At 45.6% G+C, this 20,173-nt stretch overlaps 1 protein-coding gene across 1 annotated transcript in view; it reads left to right on the top strand.

The window, feature by feature from the left end:
* The window catches only part of LOC140733777 (glutathione hydrolase 1 proenzyme-like), a 476,676-nt gene that overhangs the window by 25,090 nt on the left and 431,413 nt on the right, over positions 1 to 20,173 (top strand). Inside the window, exon 3 of the mRNA XM_073057534.1 lies at positions 4,066 to 4,221. Coding sequence (XP_072913635.1) covers positions 4,067 to 4,221 — 155 coding nt within the window. The 5' untranslated portion in view covers position 4,066. The remainder of the gene's footprint in view (positions 1 to 4,065; positions 4,222 to 20,173) is intronic.

Below are 20,173 nucleotides of genomic sequence, written 5' to 3'. Positions count from 1 at the left end.
GGTCCAATCTATGGGTCTATGGGTCATCTGACTGACCATTGGACGTGGTCCAAGGGCTGCACAACTTTATGCCTCAGGTGACTTCTTCTGTTCCCTTTGATTGTGGTTCAAACCAGTTCACTCAGTCACTAGGCTGAGATAACGAGATTACTTCTTTAAACCTGCATTGTACACAATATACAGCTTATCTGTAAATTATCTCAGATTCAATAAAAATTCCTTGTGTCCGCATTCCGTTGCTCTGATTAGATTATCCCAGAAGAAGGATCAATTCATCAACCGGTCCACAAGATGGAGGTTACAGAGCAGCATCACAAAATGGCAGTCTCCATATCCTTCGAGAGCATGGCAAGAGCAAAGACAATCAATTTGTCTGCTTCCACTGACCTTGAAACTCTTGAGTTTGACATTTTCTTCGATATTTTAATTTCTCCATGGCCAACGAGAACAGGCGGACAGGATAATTTTGCCAGTCTGAGGGACAGGAAGAGAGCTGCCTCGTGTCAGGGACCTGGTTGTTAAATCCTTGTGACAAACAGTGCCCAAGGAAGGGGACATCAGTAGCTTGTGGAAAACCAGGCGAGGACACCGGGACAGAGGGAGGACCCCAGCCCCAGCATCACCACTGGGAATCCAGACTCACTGTGTGTCACTGAGACTGATCTGTGCAGGCCAGGCTGTGACCTTGAGCAAGAGTGGCTGAGAAACTATCCCCGGTGAATTACAGGAGAGATACCAACCGGCTGGGAAATGATCCCCGGTGAATTACAGGAGAGATACCAACCGGCTGGGAAATGATCCCCGGTGAATTACGGGAGAGATACCAACCGGCTGGGAAATGATCCCCGGTGAAATACAGGAGAGATACCAACCGGCTGGGAAATGATCCCTGGTGAATTACGGGAGAGATACCAACCGGCTGGGAAATGATCCCCGGTGAATTACGGGAGAGATACCAACCGGCTGGGAAATGATCCCCGGTGAATTACGGGAGAGATAGCAACCGGCTGGGAAATGATCCCCGGTGAATTACGGGAGAGATACCAACCAGCTGGGAAATGATCCCCGGTGAATTAAAGGAGAGATACAAACCGGCTGGGAAATGATCCCCGGTGAATTACAGGAGAGATAGAAACCGGCTGGGAAATGATCCCCGGTGAATTACGGGAGAGATACAAACCGGCTGGGAAATGATCCCCGGTGAATTACGGGAGAGATACAAACCGGCTGGGAAATGATCCCCGGTGAATTACAGGAGAGATACCAACCGGCTGGGAAATGATCCCCGGTGAACTACGGGAGAGATACCAACCGGCTGGGAAATGATCCCCGGTGAATTACGGGAGAGATACAAACCGGCTGGGAAATGATCCCCGGTGAATTACAGGAGAGATACCAACCGGCTGGGAAATGATCCCCGGTGAATTACGGGAGAGATACAAACCGGCTGGGAAATGATCCCCGGTGAATTACAGGAGAGATACCAACCGGCTGGGAAATGATCCCCGGTGAATTACGGGAGAGATACCAACCGGCTGGGAAATGATCCCCGGTGAATTACAGGAGAGATACCAACCGGCTGGGAAATGATCCCCGGTGAATTACGGGAGAGATACAAACCGGCTGGGAAATGATCCCTGGTGATTTACAGGAGAGATACAAACCGGCTGGGAAATGATCCCCGGTGAATTAAGGGAGAGATACAAACCGGCTGGGAAATGATCCCCGGTGAATTACAGGAGAGATAGAAACCGGCTGGGAAATGATCCCCGGTGAATTACGGGAGAGATACAAACCGGCTGGGAAATGATCCCCGGTGAATTACAGGAGAGATACCAACCGGCTGGGAAATGATCCCCGGTGAATTACGGGAGAGATACAAACCGGCTGGGAAATGATCCCCGGTGAATTACAGGAGAGATACCAACCGGCTGGGAAATGATCCCCGGTGAATTACGGGAGAGATACCAACCGGCTGGGAAATGATTCCCGGTGAATTACGGGAGAGATACAAACCGGCTGGGAAATGATCCCTGGTGATTTACAGGAGAGATACAAACCGGCTGGGAAATGATCCCCGGTGAATTACGGGAGAGATACAAACCGGCTGGGAAATGATCCCCCGTGAATTACGGGAGAGATATGAACCGGCTGGGAAATGATCCCCGGTGATCTCCTCACGCAACTCGAAACATCTTTTCAGCACTTTTCCTTGGCTTAACCATCGCACCTCTGTGTGATAGGGCAAATCATTATATTCTGAACCCAACTCCTCCAGAAACGACTTGAAATCGCGGTGATTCAAACCTTTGGCTCTTATGAAGTTAACTGCTCGTGTTATGGTGCTCATTATATGTTCCATTTTCAAGGCTTTGCCACACAACGATTCCTGGTGTATGATGCAGTGATAAGTTGTCAGCTCACCTGCGCTGTTTTCCTCCCGCATCTTCATAGGCGCTTCGATTATTGGGGCCAGCTTTAATAGTAATTAGATATTATCTCGCGGGCCAAAGATAATTCCACCGCGGGCCGGATTTGGCCCGCGGGCCTTGTGTTTGACATATATGTTCTGTGTGATGGATGGTGCTCCAGGACTTGTTCAAGGCGTTACCACGGAAACAGGAGTAGGCCGTTCGGCCCCTCCAGGCTCTCCCACCACGGCTAATCTTCCCCTGGACTCGCCTCATCCTCTGTGCCAGTTGCCCCAAGCCCTCAGTTCAGAGTATTATCAGAATTCATGCATGTCTCCACATACAACCCTGAGATTCCTCTTCCTGCAGGCAGACTTAGCAAATCTATAGAACAGTAACTGCAAACAGACTGTGGAAATGTAAATATAAACAAATAGCAATAAATAAAGAGTGTGAAATAACCTGACATGAAAGCATAACAAGGTAAAGAGTCCTTGAAGTGAGACCATCGGTGTGGGAACACCGGAAGTAGAATGGGTGTAATTTTCTGCTTTGTTCAAGAGCCTGGTGGTTGAGGGGTAGTAACTGTTCTTGGACCTGGTGGTGCGAGTCCTGAGGCTCTTGTACCTTCTTCCTGATGGCAGCAGTGAGAAGAGAGCACGGCCTGGGTGGTGAGGGTCTCTGATGATGGATACTGCTTTTCTACGGCAGTGCTTCATGTAGATGTGCTCAATGGTTGGGAGGGCTTTACCTGGGATGTACTGGGCCGAATCCACGAGCTTGGTTCTATCAAATGCTAATCTCCCTCCGCATGATAGCGTAGTGTTTAGCACAACAATGGACAGTTGCAGCAATGAGGCTTCAGTTCCCTCCGCTGTCTGTATCTTGTCCCTGTGAGCGCATGGGTTTCCTGCCACAGTCCAAAGAAGGGTTAATTGTCATTGTGAATTGTCTTGTCGTTAGGCTCGTGTTAAAATGGGGGTTGCTGGGCAGTGTGGCTGGAACAGCTAAAAGAGCCTATTTTGCACTGAGTCTCAACAGATTAAATAAATACAATTCTTGCATGATCCTGCCTCCTCTACCTCAGGGTAGGGAATCCTACAGGGGAGTAAGCGTTCTCTATCCCAGGATGGCTTTGTGTTGTGTGGGTGAAAAACCCACACCAAAGCTTTGTGAGGTGCGGAGAGTGAACACTTGGTTTCCTTGGCCAAGTCCTTAGATTGTCTGTAGATCAACGGGCAAGGTATCCATAGTCATTTTTAACCTCTCCCCAAGCTGAGCTTCCCTCTGCCTTAAGAGGACCACTATCTCCCAGTCCTGAATAAAAACAAGATGGCATACCTTACTCACTGCTACCTAGTGGCTTTGATGCCCACCAGAATGAAATGCTTTGAGAGTTGTGATTCACTCCATTCTCCCAAACAACCTTAGTCCATCAAGTCTGATCCACATGGCTGACTGATTTTCCTTCTCAAACCCATTCTTCCTCTCCTCCTCATTAACTCTGACACCCTTTCTAATGGATACTGCTTTAAACAGACCCGATGACTTGGCCTCCACAGCCACCTCTGGCAATTCCTGCCAACAGCAAAGTCCCTCACAGGAGGTTTCAGCTTCAAACTCAGCTCTGACCTTCCCTTCTTACGTCCTGCAGCATGAAACGTGGAAAGATTGGAATCGCAGTAGTGCTGCTGCTTCTCGTACTGTCACTAGGCCTGTACTTCGGGCTGAGGTCTAAGAAGCCATCGGTCCACTCCTATCGGAGAGCAGCTGTCGCCGCAGATGCAGCAAAATGCTCGGAGATTGGCAGGTGAGTCTCCACCAGGGCCTGTTGTGATTCTAACATCTGACGTTTCTAGATTATATCATGGGAGCAGAGCCATACAACCCGGTCACATGTCACTGATTATATAATGGGATTAGGGACCACAACCCGGTCACATGTCACTGATTATATAATGGGAGTAGGGAACACAATGCGGTCACAAGTCACTGATTATATAATGGGAGTAGGGAACACAATCCAGCCTAACGTCACTGAATATATAATGGGAGTAGGGAACACAATCCGGCCTAACGTCACTGATTATATAATGGGAGTAGTGAACACAATCCGGTCACACGTCACAGATTATATAATGGGAGTAGGGAACACAATCCAGCCTAACGTCACTGATTATATAATGGGAGTAGGGAACACAATCCGGTCACACGTCACTGATTATATAATGGGAGTAGGGAACACAATCCGGCCTAACGTCACTGATTATATAATGGGAGTAGGGAACACAATCCGGTCACACGTCACTGATTATATAATGGGAGTAGGGAACACAATCCGGCCTAACGTCACTGATTATATAATGGGAGTAGGGAACACAATCCGGTCACACGTCACAGATTATATAATGGGAGTAGGGAACACAATCCAGCCTAACGTCACTGATTATATAATGGGAGTAGGGAACACAATCCAGCCTAACGTCACTGATTATATAATGGGAGTAGGGAACACAATCCGGCCACACGTCACAGATTATATAATGGGAGTAGGGAACACAATCCAGCCTAACGTCACTGATTATATAATGGGAGTAGGGAACACAATCCAGCCTAACGTAACTGATTATATAATGGGAGTAGGGAACACAATCTTGCCACACGTCACTGATTATATAATGGCAGTAGCAAACACAATCCGGCCACATGTCACTGATTATATAATGGGAGTAGGGAACACAATCCAGCCTAACGTCACTGATTATATAATGGGAGTAGGGAACACAATCTTGCCACACGTCACTGATTATATAATGGCAGTAGGGAACACAATCCGGCCACACGTCACTGATTATATAATGGGAGTAGGGAACACAATCCGGTCACACGTCACTGAGTATATAATGGGAGTAGGGAACACAATCCGGCCACACGTCATCGATTATATAATGGGAGTAGGGAACTCAATGTGGCCACACGTCATCGATTATATAATGGGAGTAGGGAACACAATCCGGTCACACGTCACTGATTATATAATGGGAGTAGGGAACACAATCCGGCCTAACGTCACTGATTATATAATGGGAGTAGGGAACACAATCCGGTCACACGTCACTGATTATATAATGGGAGTAGGGAACACAATCCGGCCTAACGTCACTGATTATATAATGGGAGTAGGGAACACAATCCGGTCACACGTCACAGATTATATAATGGGAGTAGGGAACACAATCCAGCCTAACGTCACTGATTATATAATGGGAGTAGGGAACACAATCCAGCCTAACGTCACTGATTATATAATGGGAGTAGGGAACACAATCCGGCCACACGTCACAGATTATATAATGGGAGTAGGGAACACAATCCAGCCTAACGTCACTGATTATATAATGGGAGTAGGGAACACAATCCAGCCTAACGTCACTGATTATATAATGGGAGTAGGGAACACAATCTTGCCACACGTCACTGATTATATAATGGCAGTAGCAAACACAATCCGGCCACATGTCACTGATTATATAATGGGAGTAGGGAACACAATCCAGCCTAACGTCACTGATTATATAATGGGAGTAGGGAACACAATCTTGCCACACGTCACTGATTATATAATGGCAGTAGGGAACACAATCCGGCCACACGTCACTGATTATATAATGGGAGTAGGGAACACAATCCGGTCACACGTCACTGATTATATAATGGGAGTCCACGTCACAGATTATATAATGGGAGTAGGGAACACAATCCAGCCTAACGTCACTGATTATATAATGGGAGTAGGGAACACAATCCAGTCTAACGTCACTGATTATATAATGGGAGTAGGGAACACAATCCAGCCTAACGTCACTGATTATATAATGGGAGTAGGGAACACAATCCAGCCTAATGTCACTGATTATATAAGGGGAGTAGGGAACACAATCCAGCCTAACGTCACTGATTATGTAATGGGAGTCGGGTACACAATCCGGCCACACGTCACTGATTATATAATGGTAGAAGGTAACACAATCCGGCCACACGTCACGGATTATAGAATGGGAGTAGGGAACAGAATCCGGCCACACGTCACTGATTATATAATGGGAGTATGGAATAAAATCTGGCCACACGTCACGGATTATATAATTGGAGTCGGGAACACAATCCGGTCATACGTCACTGGTTATATAATGGGGGTAGGGAACACAATCCGGACACACGTCACTGATTATATAATGGGATTAGGGAACACAATCCGGCCACACGTCACTGATTATATAATCGGAGTAGGGAACACAATCCGGTCACACGTCACGGATTCTATAATGGGAGTAGGGAACACAATCCGGCCACACGTCACTGATGATATAATGGGAGTAGGGAACACAATCCGGCCACACGTCACTGATTATATAATGGTAGTAGGGAACACAATCCGGCCACACGTCTCGGATTATATCATGGGAGTAGGGAACACAATCCGGCCACACGTCACTGATTATATAATGGGCGTAGGGAACACAATCCGGCCACATGTCACTGATTATATAATGGGAGTAGGGAACACAATCCCGCCACACGTCACGGATTATAAAATGGGAGTCGGGAACACAATCCGGCCACATTCACGGATTATATAATGGGAGTAGGGAACACAATCCTGCCACACGTCACTGATTATATAATGGGAGTAGGGAACACAATCCGGCCACATGTCACTGATTATATAATGGGTGTAGGGAACACAATCCGGCCACACGTCACTGATTATATAATGGGAGTAGGGAACAGAATCCGGCCACACGTCACTGATTATATAATGGGAGTAGGGAACACAATCCGGCCATACTTCACTGATTATATAATGGGAGTAGGGAACACAATCCTGCCACACGTCACTGATTATATAATGGGTGTAGGGAACACAATCCAGCCACACGTCACTGATTATATTATGGGAGTAGGGAACACAATCCGGCCACACGTCACGGATTATATCATGGGAGTATGGAACAAAATCTGGCCACACGTCACTGATTATATAATGGGAGTAGGGAACACAATCCGGCCAAATGTCACGGATTATATCATGGGAGTATGGAACAAAATCTGGCCACACGTCACGGATTATATAATTGGAGTCGGGTACACAATCCGGTCAGACGTCACTGATTATATAATGGGAGTAGGGAACACAATCCGGACACACGTCACTGATTATATAATGGGATTAGGGAACACAATCCGGCCACACGTCACTGATTATATAATCGGAGTAGGGAACACAATCCGGGCACACGTCACTGATTATATAATGAGAGTAGGGAACACAATCCGGCCACACGTTACTGATTATATAATGGGAGTAGGGAACACAATCTGGCCACACGTCACAGATTATATAATGGGAGTAGGGAACACAATCCAGCCTAACGTCACTGATTATATAATGGGAGTAGGGAACACAATCCAGCCTAATGTCACTGATTATATAAGGGGAGTAGGGAACACAATCCAGCCTAACGTCACTGATTATGTAATGGGAGTCGGGAACACAATCCGGCCACACGTCACTGATTATATAATGGTAGAAGGTAACACAATCCGGCCACACGTCACGGATTATAGAATGGGAGTAGGGAACAGAATCCGGCCACACGTCACTGATTATATAATGGGAGTATGGAATAAAATCTGGCCACACGTCACGGATTATATAATGGGAGTCGGGAACACAATCCGGTCATACGTCACTGGTTATATAATGGGGGTAGGGAACACAATCCGGACACACGTCACTGATTATATAATGGGATTAGGGAACACAATCCGGCCACACGTCACTGATTATATAATCGGAGTAGGGAACACAATCCGGCCACACGTCACTGATTATATAATGGTAGAAGGTAACACAATCCGGCCACATTCACGGATTATATAATGGGAGTAGGGAACACAATCCTGCCACACGTCACTGATTATATAATGGGAGTAGGGAACACAATCCGGCCACATGTCACTGATTATATAATGGGTGTAGGGAACACAATCCGGCCACACGTCACTGATTATATAATGGGAGTAGGGAACAGAATCCGGCCACACGTCACTGATTATATAATGGGAGTAGGGAACACAATCCGGCCATACTTCACTGATTATATAATGGGAGTAGGGAACACAATCCTGCCACATGTCACTGATTATATAATGGGAGTATGGAACACAATCCCGCCACATTCACGGATTATATAATGGGAGTAGGGAACACAATCCGGCCACACGTCAATGATGATATAATGGGAGTAGGGAACACAATCCGGCCACACGTCACTGATTATATAATGGGAGTAGAGGACACAATCCGGCCACACGTCACTGATTATATAATGGGCGTAGGGAACACAATCCTGCCACATGTCACTGATTCTATCATGGGAGTAGGGAACACAATCCGGCCAGACGTCACTGATTATATAATGGGAGTAGGGAACACAATCCAGTCTAACGTCACTGATTATATAATGGGAGTAGGGAACACAATCCGGTCACACGTCACTGAGTATATAATGGGAGTAGGGAACACAATCCGGCCACACGTCATCGATTATATAATGGGAGTAGGGAACTCAATGTGGCCACACGTCATCGATTATATAATGGGAGTAGGGAACACAATCCGGTCACACGTCACTGATTATATAATGGGAGTAGGGAACACAATCCGGCCTAACGTCACTGATTATATAATGGGAGTAGGGAACACAATCCGGTCACACGTCACTGATTATATAATGGGAGTAGGGAACACAATCCGGCCTAACGTCACTGATTATATAATGGGAGTAGGGAACACAATCCGGTCACACGTCACAGATTATATAATGGGAGTAGGGAACACAATCCAGCCTAACGTCACTGATTATATAATGGGAGTAGGGAACACAATCCAGCCTAACGTCACTGATTATATAATGGGAGTAGGGAACACAATCCGGCCACACGTCACAGATTATATAATGGGAGTAGGGAACACAATCCAGCCTAACGTCACTGATTATATAATGGGAGTAGGGAACACAATCCAGCCTAACGTCACTGATTATATAATGGGAGTAGGGAACACAATCTTGCCACACGTCACTGATTATATAATGGCAGTAGCAAACACAATCCGGCCACATGTCACTGATTATATAATGGGAGTAGGGAACACAATCCAGCCTAACGTCACTGATTATATAATGGGAGTAGGGAACACAATCTTGCCACACGTCACTGATTATATAATGGCAGTAGGGAACACAATCCGGCCAAACGTCACTGATTATATAATGGGAGTAGGGAACACAATCCGGTCACACGTCACTGATTATATAATGGGAGTCCACGTCACAGATTATATAATGGGAGTAGGGAACACAATCCAGCCTAACGTCACTGATTATATAATGGGAGTAGGGAACACAATCCAGTCTAACGTCACTGATTATATAATGGGAGTAGGGAACACAATCCAGCCTAACGTCACTGATTATATAATGGGAGTAGGGAACACAATCCAGCCTAATGTCACTGATTATATAAGGGGAGTAGGGAACACAATCCAGCCTAACGTCACTGATTATGTAATGGGAGTCGGGTACACAATCCGGCCACACGTCACTGATTATATAATGGTAGAAGGTAACACAATCCGGCCACACGTCACGGATTATAGAATGGGAGTAGGGAACAGAATCCGGCCACACGTCACTGATTATATAATGGGAGTATGGAATAAAATCTGGCCACACGTCACGGATTATATAATTGGAGTCGGGAACACAATCCGGTCATACGTCACTGGTTATATAATGGGGGTAGGGAACACAATCCGGACACACGTCACTGATTATATAATGGGATTAGGGAACACAATCCGGCCACACGTCACTGATTATATAATCGGAGTAGGGAACACAATCCGGTCACACGTCACGGATTCTATAATGGGAGTAGGGAACACAATCCGGCCACACGTCACTGATGATATAATGGGAGTAGGGAACACAATCCGGCCACACGTCACTGATTATATAATGGTAGTAGGGAACACAATCCGGCCACACGTCTCGGATTATATAATGGGAGTAGGGAACACAATCCGGCCACACGTCACTGATTATATAATGGGCGTAGGGAACACAATCCGGCCACATGTCACTGATTATATAATGGGAGTAGGGAACACAATCCCGCCACACGTCACGGATTATAAAATGGGAGTCGGGAACACAATCCGGCCACATTCACGGATTATATAATGGGAGTAGGGAACACAATCCTGCCACACGTCACTGATTATATAATGGGAGTAGGGAACACAATCCGGCCACATGTCACTGATTATATAATGGGTGTAGGGAACACAATCCGGCCACACGTCACTGATTATATAATGGGAGTAGGGAACAGAATCCGGCCACACGTCACTGATTATATAATGGGAGTAGGGAACACAATCCGGCCATACTTCACTGATTATATAATGGGAGTAGGGAACACAATCCTGCCACACGTCACTGATTATATAATGGGTGTAGGGAACACAATCCGGCCACACGTCACTGATTATATTATGGGAGTAGGGAACACAATCCGGCCACACGTCACGGATTATATCATGGGAGTATGGAACAAAATCTGGCCACACGTCACTGATTATATAATGGGAGTAGGGAACACAATCCGGCCAAATGTCACGGATTATATCATGGGAGTATGGAACAAAATCTGGCCACACGTCACGGATTATATAATTGGAGTCGGGTACACAATCCGGTCAGACGTCACTGATTATATAATGGGAGTAGGGAACACAATCCGGACACACGTCACTGATTATATAATGGGATTAGGGAACACAATCCGGCCACACGTCACTGATTATATAATCGGAGTAGGGAACACAATCCGGGCACACGTCACTGATTATATAATGAGAGTAGGGAACACAATCCGGCCATACTTCACTGATTATATAATGGGAGTAGGGAACACAATCCTGCCACATGTCACTGATTATATAATGGGAGTATGGAACACAATCCCGCCACATTCACGGATTATATAATGGGAGTAGGGAACACAATCCGGCCACACGTCAATGATGATATAATGGGAGTAGGGAACACAATCCGGCCACACGTCACTGATTATATAATGGGAGTAGAGGACACAATCCGGCCACACGTCACTGATTATATAATGGGCGTAGGGAACACAATCCTGCCACATGTCACTGATTCTATCATGGGAGTAGGGAACACAATCCGGCCAGACGTCACTGATTATATAATGGGAGTAGGGAACACAATCCAGTCTAACGTCACTGATTATATAATGGGAGTAGGGAACACAATCCGGTCACACGTCACTGAGTATATAATGGGAGTAGGGAACACAATCCGGCCACACGTCATCGATTATATAATGGGAGTAGGGAACTCAATGTGGCCACACGTCATCGATTATATAATGGGAGTAGGGAACACAATCCGGTCACACGTCACTGATTATATAATGGGAGTAGGGAACACAATCCGGCCTAACGTCACTGATTATATAATGGGAGTAGGGAACATAATCCGGTCACACGTCACAGATTATATAATGGGAGTAGGGAACACAATCCAGCCTAACGTCACTGATTATATAATGGGAGTAGGGAACACAATCCAGCCTAACGTCACTGATTATATAATGGGAGTAGGGAACACAATCCGGCCACACGTCACAGATTATATAATGGGAGTAGGGAACACAATCCAGCCTAACGTCACTGATTATATAATGGGAGTAGGGAACACAATCCAGCCTAACGTCACTGATTATATAATGGGAGTAGGGAACACAATCTTGCCACACGTCACTGATTATATAATGGCAGTAGCAAACACAATCCGGCCACATGTCACTGATTATATAATGGGAGTAGGGAACACAATCCAGCCTAACGTCACTGATTATATAATGGGAGTAGGGAACACAATCTTGCCACACGTCACTGATTATATAATGGCAGTAGGGAACACAATCCGGCCAAACGTCACTGATTATATAATGGGAGTAGGGAACACAATCCGGTCACACGTCACTGATTATATAATGGGAGTCCACGTCACAGATTATATAATGGGAGTAGGGAACACAATCCAGCCTAACGTCACTGATTATATAATGGGAGTAGGGAACACAATCCAGTCTAACGTCACTGATTATATAATGGGAGTAGGGAACACAATCCAGCCTAACGTCACTGATTATATAATGGGAGTAGGGAACACAATCCAGCCTAATGTCACTGATTATATAAGGGGAGTAGGGAACACAATCCAGCCTAACGTCACTGATTATGTAATGGGAGTCGGGTACACAATCCGGCCACACGTCACTGATTATATAATGGTAGAAGGTAACACAATCCGGCCACACGTCACGGATTATAGAATGGGAGTAGGGAACAGAATCCGGCCACACGTCACTGATTATATAATGGGAGTATGGAATAAAATCTGGCCACACGTCACGGATTATATAATTGGAGTCGGGAACACAATCCGGTCATACGTCACTGGTTATATAATGGGGGTAGGGAACACAATCCGGACACACGTCACTGATTATATAATGGGATTAGGGAACACAATCCGGCCACACGTCACTGATTATATAATCGGAGTAGGGAACACAATCCGGTCACACGTCACGGATTCTATAATGGGAGTAGGGAACACAATCCGGCCACACGTCACTGATGATATAATGGGAGTAGGGAACACAATCCGGCCACACGTCACTGATTATATAATGGTAGTAGGGAACACAATCCGGCCACACGTCTCGGATTATATAATGGGAGTAGGGAACACAATCCGGCCACACGTCACTGATTATATAATGGGCGTAGGGAACACAATCCGGCCACATGTCACTGATTATATAATGGGAGTAGGGAACACAATCCCGCCACACGTCACGGATTATAAAATGGGAGTCGGGAACACAATCCGGCCACATTCACGGATTATATAATGGGAGTAGGGAACACAATCCTGCCACACGTCACTGATTATATAATGGGAGTAGGGAACACAATCCGGCCACATGTCACTGATTATATAATGGGTGTAGGGAACACAATCCGGCCACACGTCACTGATTATATAATGGGAGTAGGGAACAGAATCCGGCCACACGTCACTGATTATATAATGGGAGTAGGGAACACAATCCGGCCATACTTCACTGATTATATAATGGGAGTAGGGAACACAATCCTGCCACACGTCACTGATTATATAATGGGTGTAGGGAACACAATCCGGCCACACGTCACTGATTATATTATGGGAGTAGGGAACACAATCCGGCCACACGTCACGGATTATATCATGGGAGTATGGAACAAAATCTGGCCACACGTCACTGATTATATAATGGGAGTAGGGAACACAATCCGGCCAAATGTCACGGATTATATCATGGGAGTATGGAACAAAATCTGGCCACACGTCACGGATTATATAATTGGAGTCGGGTACACAATCCGGTCAGACGTCACTGATTATATAATGGGAGTAGGGAACACAATCCGGACACACGTCACTGATTATATAATGGGATTAGGGAACACAATCCGGCCACACGTCACTGATTATATAATCGGAGTAGGGAACACAATCCGGGCACACGTCACTGATTATATAATGAGAGTAGGGAACACAATCCGGCCATACTTCACTGATTATATAATGGGAGTAGGGAACACAATCCTGCCACATGTCACTGATTATATAATGGGAGTATGGAACACAATCCCGCCACATTCACGGATTATATAATGGGAGTAGGGAACACAATCCGGCCACAAGTCAATGATGATATAATGGGAGTAGGGAACACAATCCGGCCACACGTCACTGATTATATAATGGGAGTAGAGGACACAATCCGGCCACACGTCACTGATTATATAATGGGCGTAGGGAACACAATCCTGCCACATGTCACTGATTCTATCATGGGAGTAGGGAACACAATCCGGCCAGACGTCACTGATTATATAATGGGAGTAGGGAACACAATCCAGTCTAACGTCACTGATTATATAATGGGAGTAGGGAACACAATCCGGTCACACGTCACTGAGTATATAATGGGAGTAGGGAACACAATCCGGCCACACGTCATCGATTATATAATGGGAGTAGGGAACTCAATGTGGCCACACGTCATCGATTATATAATGGGAGTAGGGAACACAATCCGGTCACACGTCACTGATTATATAATGGGAGTAGGGAACACAATCCGGCCTAACGTCACTGATTATATAATGGGAGTAGGGAACACAATCCGGTCACACGTCACTGATTATATAATGGGAGTAGGGAACACAATCCGGCCTAACGTCACTGATTATATAATGGGAGTAGGGAACACAATCCGGTCACACGTCACAGATTATATAATGGGAGTAGGGAACACAATCCAGCCTAACGTCACTGATTATATAATGGGAGTAGGGAACACAATCCAGCCTAACGTCACTGATTATATAATGGGAGTAGGGAACACAATCCGGCCACACGTCACAGATTATATAATGGGAGTAGGGAACACAATCCAGCCTAACGTCACTGATTATATAATGGGAGTAGGGAACACAATCCAGCCTAACGTCACTGATTATATAATGGGAGTAGGGAACACAATCTTGCCACACGTCACTGATTATATAATGGCAGTAGCAAACACAATCCGGCCACATGTCACTGATTATATAATGGGAGTAGGGAACACAATCCAGCCTAACGTCACTGATTATATAATGGGAGTAGGGAACACAATCTTGCCACACGTCACTGATTATATAATGGCAGTAGGGAACACAATCCGGCCACACGTCACTGATTATATAATGGGAGTAGGGAACACAATCCGGTCACACGTCACTGATTATATAATGGGAGTCCACGTCACAGATTATATAATGGGAGTAGGGAACACAATCCAGCCTAACGTCACTGATTATATAATGGGAGTAGGGAACACAATCCAGTCTAACGTCACTGATTATATAATGGGAGTAGGGAACACAATCCAGCCTAACGTCACTGATTATATAATGGGAGTAGGGAACACAATCCAGCCTAATGTCACTGATTATATAAGGGGAGTAGGGAACACAATCCAGCCTAACGTCACTGATTATGTAATGGGAGTCGGGTACACAATCCGGCCACACGTCACTGATTATATAATGGTAGAAGGTAACACAATCCGGCCACACGTCACGGATTATAGAATGGGAGTAGGGAACAGAATCCGGCCACACGTCACTGATTATATAATGGGAGTATGGAATAAAATCTGGCCACACGTCACGGATTATATAATTGGAGTCGGGAACACAATCCGGTCATACGTCACTGGTTATATAATGGGGGTAGGGAACACAATCCGGACACACGTCACTGATTATATAATGGGATTAGGGAACACAATCCGGCCACACGTCACTGATTATATAATCGGAGTAGGGAACACAATCCGGTCACACGTCACGGATTCTATAATGGGAGTAGGGAACACAATCCGGCCACACGTCACTGATGATATAATGGGAGTAGGGAACACAATCCGGCCACACGTCACTGATTATATAATGGTAGTAGGGAACACAATCCGGCCACACGTCTCGGATTATATAATGGGAGTAGGGAACACAATCCGGCCACACGTCACTGATTATATAATGGGCGTAGGGAACACAATCCGGCCACATGTCACTGATTATATAATGGGAGTAGGGAACACAATCCCGCCACACGTCACGGATTATAAAATGGGAGTCGGGAACACAATCCGGCCACATTCACGGATTATATAATGGGAGTAGGGAACACAATCCTGCCACACGTCACTGATTATATAATGGGAGTAGGGAACACAATCCGGCCACATGTCACTGATTATATAATGGGTGTAGGGAACACAATCCGGCCACACGTCACTGATTATATAATGGGAGTAGGGAACAGAATCCGGCCACACGTCACTGATTATATAATGGGAGTAGGGAACACAATCCGGCCATACTTCACTGATTATATAATGGGAGTAGGGAACACAATCCTGCCACACGTCACTGATTATATAATGGGTGTAGGGAACACAATCCGGCCACACGTCACTGATTATATTATGGGAGTAGGGAACACAATCCGGCCACACGTCACGGATTATATCATGGGAGTATGGAACAAAATCTGGCCACACGTCACTGATTATATAATGGGAGTAGGGAACACAATCCGGCCAAATGTCACGGATTATATCATGGGAGTATGGAACAAAATCTGGCCACACGTCACGGATTATATAATTGGAGTCGGGTACACAATCCGGTCAGACGTCACTGATTATATAATGGGAGTAGGGAACACAATCCGGACACACGTCACTGATTATATAATGGGATTAGGGAACACAATCCGGCCACACGTCACTGATTATATAATCGGAGTAGGGAACACAATCCGGGCACACGTCACTGATTATATAATGAGAGTAGGGAACACAATCCGGCCACACGTTACTGATTATATAATGGGAGTAGGGAACACAATCTGGCCACACGTCACAGATTATATAATGGGAGTAGGGAACACAATCCAGCCTAACGTCACTGATTATATAATGGGAGTAGGGAACACAATCCAGCCTAATGTCACTGATTATATAAGGGGAGTAGGGAACACAATCCAGCCTAACGTCACTGATTATGTAATGGGAGTCGGGAACACAATCCGGCCACACGTCACTGATTATATAATGGTAGAAGGTAACACAATCCGGCCACACGTCACGGATTATAGAATGGGAGTAGGGAACAGAATCCGGCCACACGTCACTGATTATATAATGGGAGTATGGAATAAAATCTGGCCACACGTCACGGATTATATAATGGGAGTCGGGAACACAATCCGGTCATACGTCACTGGTTATATAATGGGGGTAGGGAACACAATCCGGACACACGTCACTGATTATATAATGGGATTAGGGAACACAATCCGGCCACACGTCACTGATTATATAATCGGAGTAGGGAACACAATCCGGCCACACGTCACTGATTATATAATGGTAGAAGGTAACACAATCCGGCCACATTCACGGATTATATAATGGGAGTAGGGAACACAATCCTGCCACACGTCACTGATTATATAATGGGAGTAGGGAACACAATCCGGCCACATGTCACTGATTATATAATGGGTGTAGGGAACACAATCCGGCCACACGTCACTGATTATATAATGGGAGTAGGGAACAGAATCCGGCCACACGTCACTGATTATATAATGGGAGTAGGGAACACAATCCGGCCATACTTCACTGATTATATAATGGGAGTAGGGAACACAATCCTGCCACACGTCACTGATTATATAATGGGTGTAGGGAACACAATCCGGCCACACGTCACTGATTATATTATGGGAGTAGGGAACACAATCCGGCCACACGTCACGGATTATATCATGGGAGTATGGAACAAAATCTGGCCACACGTCACTGATTATATAATGGGAGTAGGGAACACAATCCGGCCAAATGTCACGGATTATATCATGGGAGTATGGAACAAAATCTGGCCACACGTCACGGATTATATAATTGGAGTCGGGTACACAATCCGGTCAGACGTCACTGATTATATAATGGAAGTAGGGAACACAATCCGGACACACGTCACTGATTATATAATGGGATTAGGGAACACAATCCGGCCACACGTCACTGATTATATAATCGGAGTAGGGAACACAATCCGGGCACACGTCACTGATTATATAATGAGAGTAGGGAACACAATCCGGCCACACGTTACTGATTATATAATGGGAGTAGGGAACACAATCTGGCCACACGTCACAGATAATATAATGGGAGTAGGGAACACAATCCAGCCTAACGTCACTGATTATATAATGGGAGTAGGGAACACAATCCAGCCTAATGTCACTGATTATATAAGGGGAGTAGGGAACACAATCCAGCCTAACGTCACTGATTATGTAATGGGAGTCGGGAACACAATCCGGCCACACGTCACTGATTATATAATGGTAGAAGGTAACACAATCCGGCCACAAGTCACGGATTATAGAATGGGAGTAGGGAACAGAATCCGGCCACACGTCACTGATTATATAATGGGAGTATGGAATAAAATCTGGCCACACGTCACGGATTATATAATGGGAGTCGGGAACACAATCCGGTCATACGTCACTGGTTATATAATGGGGGTAGGGAACACAATCCGGACACACGTCACTGATTATATAATGGGAGTAGGGAACACAATCCGGCCACACGTCACAGATTATATAATGGGAGTAGGGAACACAATCCAGCCTAACGTCACTGATTATATAATGGGAGTAGGGAACACAATCCAGCCTAACGTAACTGATTATATAATGGGAGTAGGGAACACAATCTTGCCACACGTCACTGATTATATAATGGCAGTAGCAAACACAATCCGGCCACATGTCACTGATTATATAATGGGAGTAGGGAACACAATCCAGCCTAACGTCACTGATTATATAATGGGAGTAGGGAACACAATCTTGCCACACGTCACTGATTATATAATGGCAGTAGGGAACACAATCCGGCCACACGTCACTGATTATATAATGGGAGTAGGGAACACAATCCGGTCACACGTCACTGAGTATATAATGGGAGTAGGGAACACAATCCGGCCACACGTCATCGATTATATAATGGGAGTAGGGAACTCAATGTGGCCACACGTCATCGATTATATAATGGGAGTAGGGAACACAATCCGGTCACACGTCACTGATTATATAATGGGAGTAGGGAACACAATCCGGCCTAACGTCACTGATTATATAATGGGAGTAGGGAACACAATCCGGTCACACGTCACTGATTATATAATGGGAGTAGGGAACACAATCCGGCCTAACGTCACTGATTATATAATGGGAGTAGGGAACACAATCCGGTCACACGTCACAGATTATATAATGGGAGTAGGGAACACAATCCAGCCTAACGTCACTGATTATATAATGGGAGTAGGGAACACAATCCAGCCTAACGTCACTGATTATATAATGGGAGTAGGGAACAGAATCCGGCCACACGTCACTGATTATATAATGGGAGTAGGGAACACAATCCGGCCATACTTCACTGATTATATAATGGGAGTAGGGAACACAATCCTGCCACACGTCACTGATTATATAATGGGTGTAGGGAACACAATCCGGCCACACGTCACTGATTATATTATGGGAGTAGGGAACACAATCCGGCCACACGTCACGGATTATATCATGGGAGTATGGAACAAAATCTGGCCACACGTCACTGATTATATAATGGGAGTAGGGAACACAATCCGGCCAAATGTCACGGATTATATCATGGGAGTATGGAACAAAATCTGGCCACACGTCACGGATTATATAATTGGAGTCGGGTACACAATCCGGTCAGACGTCACTGATTATATAATGGGAGTAGGGAACACAATCCGGACACACGTCACTGATTATATAATGGGATTAGGGAACACAATCCGGCCACACGTCACTGATTATATAATCGGAGTAGGGAACACAATCCGGGCACACGTCACTGATTATATA

The sequence above is a fragment of the Hemitrygon akajei genome, chromosome 9 (assembly GCF_048418815.1).
Source record: "Hemitrygon akajei chromosome 9, sHemAka1.3, whole genome shotgun sequence".
NCBI lineage: Eukaryota > Metazoa > Chordata > Chondrichthyes > Myliobatiformes > Dasyatidae > Hemitrygon > Hemitrygon akajei.
The sequence above is the reverse complement of the archived record's forward strand: the minus strand, read 5'-3'. Positions and strand labels throughout refer to the sequence as shown.